The 17,433-nt window shown below is 37.8% G+C and overlaps 1 protein-coding gene across 1 annotated transcript; it reads left to right on the forward strand.

The window, feature by feature from the left end:
• The first annotated feature begins 11,445 nt into the window (after positions 1-11,445).
• On the forward strand, positions 11,446-17,018 carry dmac2 (distal membrane arm assembly component 2). The gene is made up of 6 exons (XM_020917515.2): positions 11,446-11,477; positions 13,494-13,678; positions 14,832-14,912; positions 15,440-15,570; positions 15,647-15,809; positions 16,452-17,018. Exons 1-6 carry the CDS (start codon positions 11,460-11,462, stop codon positions 16,621-16,623), a joined length of 750 nt encoding a protein of 249 aa, XP_020773174.1. The 5' UTR covers positions 11,446-11,459; the 3' UTR covers positions 16,624-17,018.
• Positions 17,019-17,433: the final 415 nt, after the last annotated feature.

Genomic DNA, 17,433 nt, shown 5'->3' on the forward strand with positions numbered 1-17,433 from the left:
GGGCCGTCACTTACTGCAGATCGCTCTGTGAAAAGTGGGAAGTCACAGGAGACCAGCGAATGTTACACAAGCACATGAGTGGGTCCTGAAATGGTCAATTAGGAAATAAAGTGATGGGTCTGGATATTTTGTATTCATTGGTTTCAGCTTCCTGCTGGTGTCATTTTGAGGTTTTTGACCATTCAAAAGATGAAATATTTTCTTTTTGAACTGTTAATCACTATAGCAGCAGTCCTAACGTTTCATCTTTCTGAAATCAATACATCAGCACATTAATTTATGGTATTGTGAATTAACTACCAAATACAAATTCTTAAAGATGCATTATGTAGCTATTCACTTGATTGTGTCTATGAAAATATGTTAGGGAGACTGCTTTCTCTGGAATGTACCACAATATGGCATTAAACTTGCAAATTATTTAATTAGATGTATTTACAATAAAACATCCATTCATTCATTTTCTTGTGCTTATCCAGGGCCATGTTGTGGGGGCAGCAGTCTAACCAGGGACTTCCAGACTTTCTTCACCCTGGACACTTCCTCCAGCTCCTCAGGGGGGACCACAAGGCATTCCTAGGACAGCCGAGAGACATAGTCCCTCCAGCGTGTTCTGGGTCTTCCCCGGGGCCTCCTCCCAGTGGGACATGCCCAGAACACCTGCCAAGGGAGGCGTCCAGGAGGCATATTTTGTAACTGTGTTTTATGTGTGTTTATTGATGATGATGTGGATGAATGACATGAGTGATGTAGGACCTGCCTCTCAAATCTGCAAAACAAATTTACCTATGGGAACAAAAAAGCAACCTAACCTAACCTCCGGAACAGATGCCCGAGCCACCACAGCTGGCTCTTCTCAACGTGGAGGAGCAGCGGTTCTACTGCGAGCTCCTCCCATGTGACTGAGCTCCTCACCCTATCTCTAAGGGAACACCTAACCACCCTGCGGAGTTAACTCATTTCGACCACTCATATCCGCAATCCTGTGCTTTTGGTAATTACCCAAAGCTCATGACCATAGGTGAGGGGAGAAACGTAGATTGGCAATAAATCAAGAGCTTTACCTTTCAGCTCAGCTCCCTCTTCACCACAACGGTCCGCTATAGCGATCAAAAAAACAATACTTTGAAAATTAAACATTTTACTGTAAACAGGCCCACCTCTCCAAAAATCAGACATGTAAATTGAATTGGTGCTTGTGTCCATGGAAATAGATAAATGTAATATCATACTGTGAAAAATTCCAGTCAAAGCAACAACATCTCCATGAAAAGTTACACAGTGCACCTTTAAATGTCACGACAACTATGGAAGGGTAAGTGAAAAGAACCAGTCTGAAAACAGTACATCACAGCTATAATGATTTCATTCTTTGATTGAGTGAATTTTTCATGATATAAAAATTGTGACTTCATAGTTTGTCTTATTACTTTTTAATTACTTTTCTTACACTTTGAAGCCGTGATCTCCATTTAAAACAGTGCAGCCACATCTCCAGCCGTGTAGTTTGAACAACATAAAGAAGCATTTGTTGATAATATTCTAGCTCAGTTTTCAGTCAATTCTAATTTACTCAAAGACTGAATACCCAAAAGTAATCTGTCAGCCCATAAAATATATCAGTATGAGCAACTCGAATTTGTTTACCCCTTGAAGTATCATTTTACTTCACTGGAATATGAAACCTGTACCTGCCCGTGTTGTTTGTGGAAAAGCTCTGGGAGGTAATCGATAAAAATCCATTTACCAGGCGTGGAGTGGTATAGAGGTAGCAGCAGGTAACAGACACAGCAGGTAATGAGAAGATCCTATCACTCCCCTCCAAACAAACCTGACCTTTGACCTCGGAGCTAAAATGGCTGATACAGTTGTCCATCTGAATCAAATTCTACCCATCTATTCTTGCTTTATTGATAGATTGTTGACTTAGTAGTGGCAGTAGCTCAGTTGTTAAAAGTGTTTGTCCATTGGTCCAAAGGTTGGCTGTTAGAATCCCACTCTGTAAAGTTTTTCACAGTATCAGCGAGTGAAAATGTCAGACTTTTGCGCCTCTATGAACGTGCAAATGAGTGGATTAAGAAAATGAAAGAGCAAGGCATAACATTTCATAGATAAGATTTTATTTTGTATGCCTATGATACTAAATGTTGTGTTTTGAACACAGGATTAAACCAGGACTAAACCAGGACTGAACCAGGACTGAACCCAGGACTGAACCCAGGACTGAATCCAGGATGAACCCAGGACTAAACCAAGACTGAACCCAGTACTGATCCAGGACTGATCCAGGACTGAACCCAGGACTAAACCAGAACTGAACCTAGGACTGAACCAGGACTGAACCCAGGACTGAACCAGGACTAAACCGAGGACTGAATGTAGGATGAACCCAGGACTAAACCAAGACTGAACCCAGGACTGATCCAGGACTGAACCCAGGACTAAAGCAGAACTGAACCCAGGACTAAACCAGGACTAAATCAAGACTGAACTCAGGACTGAACTCAGGACTGAACCCAGGATGAACCCAGGATTGAACCAGGACTAAACCAGGGCTAAATCAAGACTGAACTCAGGACTGAACCCAGGATGAACCCAGGACTGAACCAGGACTAAACCAGGACTGAACCAGAACTAAATCAAGACTGAACTCAGGACTGAACCCAGGACTGAACTCAGGACTGAACCCAGGACTGAACCAGGACTAAACCAGGACTGAACCAGGTCTAAACCAGGACTGAACCAGGTCTAAACCATGACTGAGGAATGAGTGTGTGTGTGAATGGGTGAGTGCTTCCTTGTTAAGTGCCTTGAAGATGGAAAAGTGCTGTATAACTTTTCTATGACACAAAAGGCTATTGTATAATTGTAGAAGATTGTTTTTATTTTTTTTATTTAATTTCTTTGGGGTGCAAAATTGTGCAGCTCTTTTAATAAGAGCTGATGGAGGGTCTGTCAAATGCTTGTCTCCATGGAGATGTTGCTTTGTCACAGTATGATATTAAACATTTCTATCTTCATGGAGACCAAACCAGACCATGTCACAGGTCAGATCTGTGGAGAGGCAACCCCTCTCACAGTCAGAATGACTGTTTTTCTAGGTATTTTTAAGCTATAAAACCATCTGTATGAATAAATGTAAGGTAGAGATGTTGAATGTCATACTGTGGAATATTCCAGGCAGAACAATGGCATATCCATAGAAACAAGCAGGTGATGGGGGCAACCAAAAAGTTACATAATACACCTTTAAGATATAATAAAGATACATTTTGACCTTTCTTCCTATTGGGTAAACTGGTCCATATAGTTTTATTGTGTTGTTGTTGCAAACCAGCTGGAAGGTTAAATTTATTTGTAGGGCACTGTGTCCTGGCTTGAGGTGACACTCTTATCCACTTTGCCACTTTGTTGTCAAGGTGATGATTAAATTTTAACATTACAGTAGCAGCCCATCACGTATGAAGTGTACTCTAGTGTGCAGGAAAGACATAATGTTATTCCACTGCTGGGTTCTGAAGACATTACAACATTCTATAGGCCAATAATATTTAATAATATATGTAATACTACACTATTTTCTGATCTATATAATTATTTCTTCATCAGAAATATTACTGGAGTTGTGTTTTGTTTCATTCACACGTTTAACACACAAACACTGCATCTTCTCTCAAACTAAAAACACCCTATTCTGCCTTATGATGTCATGTGATTATAAAGGAAGTGCTCCACTGTGTTTTTAAACTCCATACACCTTCATTAGAATCATTTGGATGCTAGGGCATAGGGTTACATAGGGTCAGTGGGGACATGTCACAATTGATATTTGGGGAAAACAAAATAGTCCATAACAATATTTCCCATTTTATTTTAATAAACAAAAATATTAATTTATTCAGATATTTTTCCAAACTCACTAGTATTAATTTAACATATTTTAGTTCACATTTTGTTTAGACATTCTGAGATGTATTCAGTGATATGACAACAGGGTTACCCCTGCCGCTATTTCATTGGCTGCAACAGAGTGATGTCATTAGTGGAGCCAGGAGCCTAAACTGGGGAAGAGGCAGGACAGGGCCAGCGCCCGAAGATGACAACTTGAGCAGGCGTGAGTGAAGATGCTATGCACAAAACTTTGAAAAACTTTTCAAAAGGGACTTACTTTGCTTCATCTTGAATTAAAATTGCCTTATAATGAGTCGCCTTGGAAAAAGAGCGACTATCATCACAAGTGCTACTCCCAAACAGAGCCCTACTCATGCGCTGTGAGCAGGAGGACTCTATTGACAATATTCCATGGAAAAAGACCAAACTTATGCCCTTGTTTGGATGATTTTATCTCGGATTTGTCTGTCTCTGTTAAAAAAAAGGTAGCTGTTAACTTGAAAACTACTGCTTCATCGCATCGCAAGGTGGAGCAGGGCATTTTGAATATTGGAGATGCAACAGACTAATAAACATTTTAACAGCTTAAACAGTTGATTTTGTAATATAAGACTTTTAATACAGATGGAGCGACAAAATTAATATTGTTAAAATGCAGATTTATTTTAGAATACAGTGAATTAATGGCTCTCGATAAAAACTAGAAATTGTAAACATGTGAAATAACATGAAAACATGCCAGAGCACAAGTAATTAAAGACAATTTGGCTCTTGCCCCCCATTTGGGATTATGACATCACAAACCAGCAATAGCATGTTTTATCAGCCAATCAGATGAGACCTTATTACCCCAGCTGCCCCAAAATACTTCTGTAGAGTATGCCAGAGGCTTTTGGCAGCTCATCACCACTTCAAAACGAGCAGGTCTTTGCCAAAGTTTCACGGGTCCATGTATTGCAATGACCTGAGTTTTCAAAGGTAAAAGTGAACATATATGACATACAAGGACTTTGAAACTGCATCAATAAAACAACAAGGCTATGGTTCAAAGAGGGGAGCGTTTGATATATTCACAGGGGATGGGCAGTGACTGGTTTAGAGGCAGTCTGATCAGCGCTACATGTAGAATATTAATGAAGTATAAACATGAAGATGAGAGGGACACGCATGTAGTGTCACCCGAACACATCTGCCATATCTGGAGACTTTAATACAAGCTTAGCACACTGTATATTAAGTCTGAATAATGTATGAGCTGAGATTAAACATACTGAAGGAAAGTGAAATTATGTCAGTAGTTTCAATCAATAACATTTAATCTTCTAGTTCATTCATTATACTGGTGTGATGTACAGACATGAGGAGCATTTTTACTCCAGATGCAGACATAACATTGCAAGCATTTCTATGTTATCCTCACAATCCAGTCAAGTAAGATCCAGGTTAAAAGTCTTGCTGCAACTCTAGAATAAAGTTGAGGTGCTCTGCCATTGGGCTCATTTTGATATTTTTTCTTAACCTTTTTTGTAATTAGAACTGTGCAAGTCCTAAATAACAAAATTGTAAGGGCAAAAATGTACTGCAATGTTTTGTTTTGTTTTTTTTTTTTTTTTTACACCCGTTTCGCACTAACTGTTCAAATTAAACTTTGTGTGTTATTTTTAGACATGACTGGCCAGCCCAAGCATATTTACAAGTACATGTTTTGGTTTTGTTTTGGGGTTTTTTTTGCATTATCTTGTCTCTTAATATGCAAATTATAGGTCTACTCTATTTCGTATTTCATATTTTGGAATGCAATACAGCATTTTATAACCTTTTTCTCAATAAAAATGAGAGAAAATCTTCATGGCTTTGTTTTTGTGATACAGGCATAGTAATTACAAAGACGTTAATCATAAAGCATGACAAAATATCTGTAATTTGATAGTTAAAAGGCAAATTGTATTGTCCAGACAGACAACATCTGGCCAGGTCTCAGGCCAAACAAGCAGGATTAAAGCAGTCTAAAGCTGAACTAAACCAGGTTCATAGGTCTTATCAAATCTCCCATATTGTGCGTTTTCATTCATGCCAGATCTGATCCATTGATATTCTGCTCCAGTGGTTTTCATTTGCACTGGTGCCCCTCTGTCTATCGCCCAATTACTCCATTCAGACTTCGATCCCACTTCACCAGGACTAAACCAGAACTAAACCAAAGACTAAACCAGGTGTAAACCAAGGACTAAGCTAGGTCTGAAGTAGTACTAAATCAGGTCTAAAGCACTACTAACCTGAAGCAGGACTAAATCAAATTCAAAGGTCTCCCATCTTGCACATTTTCATTCATGCCTGATCTGATCCATTGGTATTCTGCTTCATTGATTTTCATCTGCACTGGTGCACCTCTGTCTATCGCCCAGTCACTCCATTCATTCTTCGCTCTCACTTCTAAATCAGATCTGAAGTAGGACTAAACCAAGTTTTAAACAAGGACTAAACCAGAACTAAACCAGGTCTAAACCAAGGACTAAACCAATACTGAACCAAGGGCTAAAACAGGTCTAAACCAAGGACTAAACCACATCTGAAGCAGTACTAAACCACATCTAAAACAGGACTAAACTGAACCAAAACTAAATCAGGTTCAAAGGTCTCCCATTTTGTGCGTTTTCATTCATGCTTGATCTGATTCATTGATATTCTTCTTCATTGATTTTCATCTGCACTGGTGCACCTCTGTCTATCGCCCAGTCACTCCATTCATCCTTCACTCTCACTTTACCAGGACTAAACCAGAACTAAACCAAGGATTAAAGCAGAACAACACCAGGTCTAAACCAAGGACTAAACCAGGTCATAACCAAGAGATAAACAAGGTCTATACCAAGGACTAAACTAGGTTTGAAGCAGTACTAAACCATGTCTAAAGCAGAACTAAACTGAACCAAAAGTAAATCAGGTTTAAAGGTCTCCCATCTTGTGTGTTTTCATTCATGCTTGATCTGATCCATTCATATTCTGCCTCATTGATTTTCATTTGCACTGATGCACCTCTGTCTATCACCCAATCATTCCATTCATCCTTCACTCTCACTTCCCCAGGACTAATCCAAAACTAAACCAGAACTACACCAGGTCTAAACCAAGAACTAAACCAGGCCTAAACCAAGGGCTAAACCAGGGTCTGTACCAAGGACTAAACCAAATCTGAAGCAGTACTAAACCACGTCTAAAGCAGGACTAAACTGGAGCAGGACTAAATCAGGTTTAAAGGTCTCCCCTTTGTGCATTTTCATTCATGCCTGATCTGATCCATTGATATTCTGCTTCACTGATTTTCATCTGCACTGGTGCACCTCTGTCTATCGCCCAATCACCCCATTCATCCTACACTCTCACTAAGCACTAAACCAAGTCTAAACCAAGGACCAGGTCTGAAGAACCAGAAACCAGGTCTGAAGAAGGACTAAGCCAGACCTAAAGCAGGACTAAACCAGGTGTGAAGCAGGACTAAACCAGGTCTAAAGCAAGACTAAACCAGGTGTGAAGCAGGACTAAACCAGGTCTAAAGCAGGTAAACAGGTAAACTAAACCAGGTCTGAAGCAGGACTAAACCAGGTCTAAAGCAAGACTAAACCAGGTGTGAAGCAGGATTAAACCAGGTCTAAAGCAGGACTAAACCAGTTGTGAAGCTGGACTAAACCTTGTCTGAAGTGGTGCACCTCTGTTTATTGCCCAATCACTCCAGTCATTCCTGCATATTGCTCTCACTTCACCAGGACTAAACCAGGCCCAAACCAGGTCTAATGCAGGACTGAACCAGGTCTAACACAGGACTGAACCAGGTCTAAAGCAGGACAACTAAACCAGATCTATAATGGTGCACCTCTGCCTGTCATCCATCCAATCCCTCATTCATTGCTGGGCTTCGCTCTCACTTCACTGGACCATATGTCCACCGGGACAGCCCCACTCCTCTAATGTGTTTTTTCTGTGCACAGTCTGCTCACGTCTTTCTATCAATCTCTCCTCCTGATACCAGCTGTTGTGAAAAATGAACTAATATGAGCACGTTTGGTAGGACAATACTAACTGACTGTGAAGAGTATATAGAAAATAAAAAGATAAAAATTACTTGAAAAAGCATTATAGGCCAATGCATTTCAGCTTCCTGTTATATGCAACATTTTGAGGACTATTATTTATTCATTCAATACTTGATGAAATTACCAGATAGAAGTAAGGAGGAGAAAATTATAGATTATGAATACACAATACAAAAAACATAATATCAAAAGTATGGATGTAACAATAACTGAAATATCGTGGTATTGTATCGTCAAAGTTCTCACAATAATATCAACCATCACAGTATATTGAATTACAAGTTACAAGTGCTTAAATGAAGAGTTATGGTGCAGCAATAGCTAAAAAAAAAGACAGAGGGAACTACATAGACCATGATCCTTTGCTTCGTTTCAGTGCAGACAACATGAAGAAATAACAGTTCTAAGCACTTTTAAGTGTTAGTTCTTCGGGGTAAGTCTTGTCAAGGCATTTTAAAAGAAAAATAGTAGTGTATTCATATTTTTTTCTCAATAAATATCGTACCATGAGATGCGTATCATGAAAATATTGTATCGAGAGAGTTGGATATCGTTACATCCTTACAAAATATTTATTAAGGTACAGGTACTAAGTAATGCATTCTTTAAGGTTCTATATTACACAAAATTGATTCTTGTGGAATTACAAAATAAACATATTTTATCATTTTACCTCATGCATGGACTAAAGCTGTATTGCTTTTATTTTAAAGGTGTTTTTTAATGAAATTTTTTGTAAGGCAACCTCAGTTTTTCATTGCTTAGTCATAACATAAACTCTTACCAGTCTGACCAGCTCATCAAAACACTGCTATTGACTGAGTTTTATAAAGAAATACAATTAATATTATGCAGAATTGATTTAAGCATTTTGGCCCGGTCCTCCACAATATTTTCTCTTTCTCATGTGGCCCCATGGAAAAAAATAATTGCCCACCCCTGGTCTACACCGTCAAAGCTCAAAATGATGATTATGATGGTAATGATACTAGTGAAAGTGTACACAGTTTAAAAACACAGTGTATTACCACATGACATCACAAGGTGGAACTGAGTGTCTAAATATGCACGGTTGTTTGTGTGTGAATGAAACAAAACACATCTCCAGGTCTGTTTGTGATGAGGAAATAACATTACAACATTACACAGACATGACACGTGTTCAATCAATGCACAGACACAGGCAACAGAAAGAATTTGATTAGTAGGAAGCCTCCATTATTCCCATGAAACAATGGAGTTAACAGCTTTTTCTTATCAAAACAATAGAAGAGCATTTCTCATAACCGTGTTAGCAGGTGTAGCCGTCTGTCACCAGCCCCTGTGCCTCTTGGGGATTCGTGTAAGCTTGTCATAGAACAATTATCAATGTAATGCTGCTGTGTTTGTTTTGCAGTGACACATGTGCCAGATGAGCCCACTCCCATAGGCTTTCAACAGTAAATTGATGTGGAAGCTATTGGCAGTTATATAAGCCTAGACATGAAGTAAAATGAACACCTCAAATTGTGGAAAAAGAAAAGGAGTGACACGTTGTAGACATGGAGGGACTGACTGAAATGTAAAGATGCACTGTGGAACTTTTCTGTTGAAAGGTCTGCCACCTGCTTGGAGATATTATGTTATGAATGTTGCATAGAATGGAAATAAATTTGATCATCATAAGAGACGGGTTAGTAGACAGGTTAATGGTCAGATCTATGGAGAAACAAGCCTGCACATGGTAAGAATTCATGTTTTTAAGGGATTTCTGAGCGATTAAACACTTGTAAATGAACAAATACAAGGGAGATACAGTATGTTTACTGCCCGACTGTGGAACATTCTAGGTAAAGAAATAACATTTTCCTGGTGTCGAACAATTAGTGGACTCTCCTCAAACCTTAAAAGTTGTACAGTGCACCTTTAAGCTCAGATGATTGACTGCAATAACATATGATTTTCAGTTTTTATCAGATGTAAAAATCAACAATTGTCACATGCAATATACTAGACGTGGGCACTTGCAAATCGTGACTTGGACTCGAGTCAGACTTGAGTCACTATTTTTAGGACTTGAGACTTGACTTGATAAAATGGACTAAGACTTGAGACTTAACTTGGACTTGAAGGTCAGTGACTTGGGACTTAACTCAGATTTGAGACCTGTGACTTGAGAAAACTTGATGTTTCTCCTAAAAAAATATATGTTTTTAGAAAATACGTTTCTCTTTGCAGTTGATAAATGTGGTGCTGAATTTTACAGGAACAATCTGGAACATGTGCCCCCACTTCTGTTTGGTCATTTGGATGGAAATGAAGTACTGTGATACTCAAATGTACTCCAGTAATATACAGTAATATACAGTACAATACAATAAGGAGGGAACTACAAACATGATCCTTCCAATTCAGTGAAGCCTACGCAACAAAATAACAGTTATTTAGCACTTTTAAATCTTAATTCTTTCTGTTCTGACCATCATGATTCACACTAAGAGTTGCAGAAATTACTAATTTCTACCACTCTTATATAAATACTCATACATAAATATTCCATGATTTTTTAAGTACAATTTAGTTTAAAATGTATATAAACTGCAAAACTCTAAGCTATATTTGGTACTTTGGTTTATAGACTTGAAATGACTTGAAGCTCAAATCAGACTACTGGGACTTGATTTGGACTTATGGGCCATTGACTCAAGACTCAACCTGGACTTGCCGTTATTTGACTTGCGACTTGACTCGGACTTGAGGTCAAAGACTTGAGACTTACTTGAGACTCGCAAAACAATGACTTGGTCCCATCTCTGCAATATACTAAAATACTAATGTATTACAACCTCAAACTCCATTGTGAATATCACTTTATATAATTAATGAACCGATGAAAAAGTCAGATATTTTCTAAGTAAGTGGGACAAGGGATATGGGACCAAATGCTTGTGCAGGGAAACCAAAAGGGGGAGAGATGTGAGGTACAGATATAAGATGTATTTTTACTTCTTCAGACGCCCTGATGCAACACTGCACAAATGTTCTGTTAACACGTTTCTGTCATTCAAATAAAATCGAAACCAGACTGGCTGTCTTGCTGCAACTCCAGAGTAAAGCTACAATAATTGAGATTGACAAATGTTTTATTAAGTGATTATCTTGTGTTTTTTTCTCTTTTGGACTTTGAGATTTCTTTCAGACTTGTATTAATCTATATAAGATCCCAAGGAGGTAGAGACAGAATAATAATGTAGTGCAGATTTTCCAGTGAACCATATATCACTGGTTTGAATAGGCTATGAGTGATACTGTATTTAGCCTTTCTCTTGTTTCTAAAAATACCCCATTGTGGCTATTTTAAGGCTCTGAGGTCTCAGTTCATTGATAAACCGATGGATATGGAGTGCCCCCTTGTGGTGGCCAGGATGAATAACATCCGAAACCAAAACGCGAAACGCCATGTTTGTCCCTCCCGACGCTCCGTCACACAGAGTAGCTATGGCAGCTCCCCTGCTGGTGAGTTAATCTTAGATTTAAACACTGAAATAACATGGATTCATTACGATTGAGACGTTATTATTATTAATGTGTATAGATAAAATGCGCAGTGACTGTGGCGCCGTCCGAGCGCTGGAGTCGCTGCTTGACGCTGGGAGCTGCTGACTCTTGTTTACTTCCATAGTTTGCATGCATGGACATGTGATTGTTTTGCCTGGAAAGTTCCACAGCATTGCATTATCTTATTTTTCTCTACGAAAACAATAGGTGACAACATCAGGCCAACTTAGAGGTCATATTTGTATAGAGGCAAGGGGTCTTTAGCAATGAAAACACTCAGTAGTTAATGAATGCAAGATTGTCTACTCCTGTCCAGTCTGGCTTGTTTCTGTTTTGTCCTGTCTATATTTGTGTGTCTTGTCTGTCATGTCCTGTCTGTTCTGTCTGTATCCTGTCTGATCTGTCTGTTGTCCTGTCTGTTGCCCTGTTTGCCCTGTGATGTCCTGTCTGTTCTGTTTGTGTCCTGTCTGCCCTGTCTGTTGTCCTGTCTGCTCTGTGATGTCCTGTCTGTTCTGTCTGTTGTCCTGTCCAGCCTGTCTCTGTCCTGTCTGTCCTGTTTGTTGTCATGTTTGCCCTGTGATGTCCTGTCTGTTCTGTCTATGTCCTGTCTGTTCTGACCGTCCTCTCTGTGTCCTGTTTGCCCTCTGATATCCTGTCTATTCTGTCTGTTCTGTTTGTGTCTGTCTGCCCTGTCTGTTGTCCTGTCTGCTCTGTGATGTCCTGTCTGTTCTGTCTGTTGTCCTGTCCAGCCTGTCTCTGTCCTGTCTGTCCTGTTTGTTGTCATGTTTGCCCTGTGATGTCCTGTCTGTTCTGTCTATGTCCTGTCTGTTCTGACCGTCCTCTCTGTGTCCTGTTTGCCCTCTGATATCCTGTCTATTCTGTCTGTTCTGTTTGTGTCCTGTCTGTTCTGTCTGTTCTGTTTGTGCCCTGTCTGTCCTGTCTTTTGTCCTGTCTGCCTTGTGATATCTTGCCTGTTCTGTCTATGTCCTGTCTGTTCTGTCTTTTGTTCTGTCTGTTCTGTCTTTTGTCCTGTCTGTTCTGTCTTTTGTCCTGTCTGTTCTGTCTTTTGTCCTGTCTGTTCTGTCTTTTGTCCTGTCTGTTCTGTCTATGTCCTGTCTGTTTTGGTCGTCCTCTCTGTGTCCTGTCTGTTCTGCCTGTCATGTCTTTTGTCTTGTCCACCCTGTTGATGTCCTGTCTTTTTTTGTCTGTGTCCTCTCTGCCCTGTTTACGTCCTCTCTGTTCTGTCTGTGTCCTGTCCGCCTTGTCTATGTCCTGTCTGTGTCTGTGTGTTTTGCCTGAGTTGGTCTGAATTACCTGTTTGTTCTGTTTTTGTTTTTTTAATAATTTTTATGTCAGTTTAATAAATTTTTGTTAGTGTGGTTTAAGCTTTGGTAGTAATTTTGGTTGAATTTTATTATTGTTTTTTTATTTTATTTGTGTTTATTGGTTAATTTATTGGGTTGATGTCTGTCTGGTTGACTAAGATTATTATATCACAGAGACTACGAATACAAAAATAAAAAATAAATTAGTAAACAAATGCAAGATAGATACCATTAATGCCATACTACATAACATTGCTCCTCCTAGTATTGTCACGATACTAACATTGCAAACTCGACTTCAATACTAAGGAATACCCTCGATACTCAACACCAGTTCTGATACCGTAATGATAAAAAAATCACTCTTTATTTAGACAAATGATTTTCCACATTAAATGGTAGTACTTTCTTTTATATTACCATGTGGCCTTATATCTGTGTATTCTCCAGGTAGGTGCCATGTGCTCTATATATTTGTTCTGATACAGTTCAAGATCATTCTAAAGCTATTCAGGAAAAGTTTATTTCTGTCGTGTGAATGCGACTATTTTAGTATCCATACATGCTCAAATGAGTATCTAGTTTTGATATTCGTTTTAGTATCAACTAGTATCTGATTTTTGATCCTTATCTGTCTCTGTCTCTGTAGTCTTTGTCCAGATGCTGCACACGTCCTCTTCTTGTCTCCAGTCGCCTGTTGAGTTCGGAAGCCGTGACTAAACCTTCGCTTCCCTCACGCTTCCTTCTGTACCTCACCAAGCGCTTCTACGATGTGGAGGCTCTGCTCATGTGGACATCCAAGTTCAGAAAGAGAGGGGTGCACAAGAGAAACGCGTAAGGAATAATGCTGTAAATTATGACAAATATAATGAATATTGTGACGTGGCATAGCAGGGCTGCAACAGGGCTGCAGTCGAATAAAGACATGTCCTGCCTATCCATTAGTCATCTAAAAAAGGAGGGCAGACAAAAGCTCTCAAAACTATTATGTATCTGACCCAAACTGCACTCACAAGACTACACCTGTGCAAGAGTTCATGCAAAAACTACTATTCATGCAGAAAACATACTAAGAAAAATTTCTATAAAGACACATTCATCTTGTTTAACCTGCCATTTTTACATAAAAATACAAAAAATACTCACTAACATATAAATCTTTACAATCTAATACAAATTTTAGTCAACCAAGAGACCATCGACCAATTAACTGATTGCCTAAAGGACTCCAGACAATATTTTGATATGAACTTCATGTAATTCCAACTTTGAGCAACAATAGTCCCTGTATTAATATCTAAACTAATAAAACTTAACAACAAGTAAAAAAAAATGAGGGCTACAGATGTGGTCAATACTATATTTCATAGATTTTGATACATTAAAAGGTGAAATATGAAACTTTTTTGGTGAACTTTCTGTCCACACAGTTATTGCTTTGCCCATAATGTTCCACCGTACAGTATTAAACTTTTGTATCTATCTCCATCGAGACAAGCAACTGCATCCCACCGTGCCTTACAGGTCAGTTCTGTGGAGATGCAACTTCGGTCACCATTTTCAAAGTATTTCATAATAAACTAAAACCACTATCAAATTAGATTTTACTTTTGGGACTGTCAAATATTCTTGGTGAAACAGTAACCTAACTTAATCTTTTATAGATAAGCAGGTGGCACACACATCACTAGAACAGATGGATTAGTATTTATATTTACAAGGCAAAGATATCTAAACGAAACATGTTTGAACTACTTACTGTTTGGGTACAGAATATTATTATTGCAATACTTTTGGTTTATTGCCAGACAGTTTCATGTTGTGTCTGCTGGTACTGATATAACAAGCTCAATGTATTATTTGTGCTGCCTTTGTGATAAAGTATTCTCTTTTCATTTCATTGTATTTCATCATTTGCAGTAATACTGTCTGTTCTATTTTAAGCCAGGTTTGCCCTTCTCTGACATTTTCCTGTTGTCTTTTGCAGTTACTATGGTTACACTGAAAGGTTTTACGGACCACATGTTGCGGCGGCATATTTTATCCTCAATCTGAAAGGAGGTTTTAGGTAAGTATGAATTTTTTCTTGGCTAATTCAAAATTGTACTATTGTTTTGAAGTTAAAGGTGCACTATCATGTAACTTTTGATGCTTTACCTGGATTAAACCTGTCTATCTCCATGGAAAGAAACAGGTGACACCAGGCCAAATTATAAGGCAGATCTGTGGAGATGTGACCCCACTCACTGTAAGACTGCTTAGAGAAATTTGGACACTATTTTTGAGCAATAAAAACAGTTTTACACCATATATTCGAACATTCCAGGTAAATGAAAAACATTTCCATGAGAGTGGACCTCTACTAGAAAAGTTACATTTTGCACCTTTAAGTAACTATAAATTGACTTTTTTTTTCCTTTTTTACTATATGGAATAGTTTTATTTTTAGGGCAAAATTTAAAAAAATATATTGAATCAAGTCTTGATTTGGAGAAAGAAGTTGAAATGGTTTTCTTATTTTTTTTATAATCTGTTGCATTTTTACTTACTATGTAATTTGGACAGTTAACTTCAAATGCATTTTCTTTTTATCAGGTATCGTGGCCACACAGACTGGTTCCATGCAGAGAAATTCAATTGGGACTTCCTTAATCACAAAGACTGCCCCCTAGAGGAGATAGATTTGAGCTACACAGTGATCAACTATGATGGACTAGGAAACTTTGGTACCTTACATTCATTACACACCACCTCTTAAATTGTCTAAGCAGTTCAATAAATTACTTCTTTCCTTTTTTTCAGATGAGCAGAAATCATTGCGGACTCTGTCGTTAAAGGCTTGTCCTGAAGTCGATGATTGGTTTCTGTCCAGACTTCATGTTTTTCAAGATTCTTTAGAAGAGTTGGACATCTCCCACTGTCCAAGGATCACAACAGGAGGTTTACCCGCTCTCAGGAATCTCAAGTATGACAACTGTTCGCTATTAATACACCATGTTGCAATTAGTCTATAAGCACATTGTTTTTGGTACATGCTTATGTGTGTTATAAAAGAGTACTCTTTAATGGGGAAATCATAATAATGCACAGTTATGGAATAGGCTCATCAAACATCAGAATTCAAAGGGATTCATTTATTACGTATAGTTACTTAAATTACATTTTGAATAGACTCACACCGCTACTTACAGTACTGTGCAAAAGTTTGACTCTGATTGGAAATTGCTATTAAGTACGAATGCTATATAAAATATTAAATTTAGACTGTTAGATAAGAGACATCAAAGATTAAATAACATTTTTGCAAGGATTTTAGCTCAGGATTTGAACCCCCTAAGTCGTCATTAAAGGGAACATTGACCATTATTACATATTAGTTTACTTAGTTCACAGAAAGCAAAGCACAGGATATTTAATCTTGAACTAAAAGAAACTCAAGTTTGAATATTTAACAATAAATAAATAAAGGATACATTATACACATATCTGATTTGCTAGCCTTCATTTAGAACTGTCACTTTTACACAGTACTATACAGTATATTTCCCAAAACCTAAGTATTACATTTGTTATTATGTTAATCTAATTTTGTTTTGTATGTTTTCAGGGGTTTGAAGCGCTTAGATGTGTCTTCACTTCCTGGTATCGCTAACCCTGGCTTGGTGGTGATTCTGCTCGAGGAGATGTTGCCAAAGTGCCACGTAATTGCAGATGGGTATCAATTTGATTTACCACCAAAAGAGGAAGAAGAGGGACACAGAGAGGAGATGCATAGGTAGAGAAAGGGGAAATACAGAAAAAGGGATGGTGACAAATTTTATACGCTCAATTTTGATTGCAAACAATGCATGCATTGATAATATTTATAATTATGTAAATGATTACATACTAGATAAGTGGAAAAGCTAGAGCCAACCAAAATCCACATGGAATAAAGGTGCATCTTACTATACACATGAAATGTTTATATTAACTCAATACCAGGTGAAAGTCTGTCAGTATTGTAATTCAAAATGAAGTGCGTAATTATAAACAAATATGTATATATATAATTTTTTCAAAAATATTTACAATTTTTTGTGTATTTAAGGGAGGTGTATTTTAAGTTAAACATGTACATATGATAGTAATTGTGATTATATTGTAACTATAAATAAATGCTCTTTTATTCAAATTTAGGTTGTCTTTTTGGTTTTGTTTTGTTTTATAATAAAATGATAATAGGTACCATGTTAAATGTCTGATGGTATGTATCTGCCATCTTGAAGAGTGTGAAATCTTCTTTGAGCCATAATCCACCTTGAGCCTGGAGTACTGTTGTTGTGTCAAGACTGTTGCTAATGAAAAAGATGGACCTACTTATGCTCAGGTATGTATCTTATTGTGTATCTCATTATTTATTTAATTGTATATTAAAGATAAAATAGATATCTATCATAGATAGATAGAGGCATAATACATCTATAATAGATAAAAAGATAAATTGATAGAAAGGCAAAACGTATTGAATTCTTAAAAAAAAAAAAAACTTTTGAAGTGTTTATAGTTCTTGAATATAGGGTTTCAGGTCTTTATCATAATTTCAAATC

Source organism: Boleophthalmus pectinirostris, unplaced genomic scaffold (assembly GCF_026225935.1).
Source record: "Boleophthalmus pectinirostris isolate CB_2022bp ecotype Guang Dong unplaced genomic scaffold, ASM2622593v1 HiC_scaffold_9, whole genome shotgun sequence".
Classification (NCBI taxonomy): domain Eukaryota; kingdom Metazoa; phylum Chordata; class Actinopteri; order Gobiiformes; family Gobiidae; genus Boleophthalmus; species Boleophthalmus pectinirostris.

Bases quoted from the DNA above. Each gene is read 5' to 3' on its own strand.
- dmac2 (XM_020917515.2), top strand. The intron at 15,571-15,646 runs GTACCTTACATT...CCTTTTTTTCAG, and splicing joins TGATGGACTAGGAAACTTTG to ATGAGCAGAAATCATTGCGG. The intron at 15,810-16,451 runs GTATGACAACTG...GTATGTTTTCAG, and splicing joins CCCGCTCTCAGGAATCTCAA to GGGTTTGAAGCGCTTAGATG.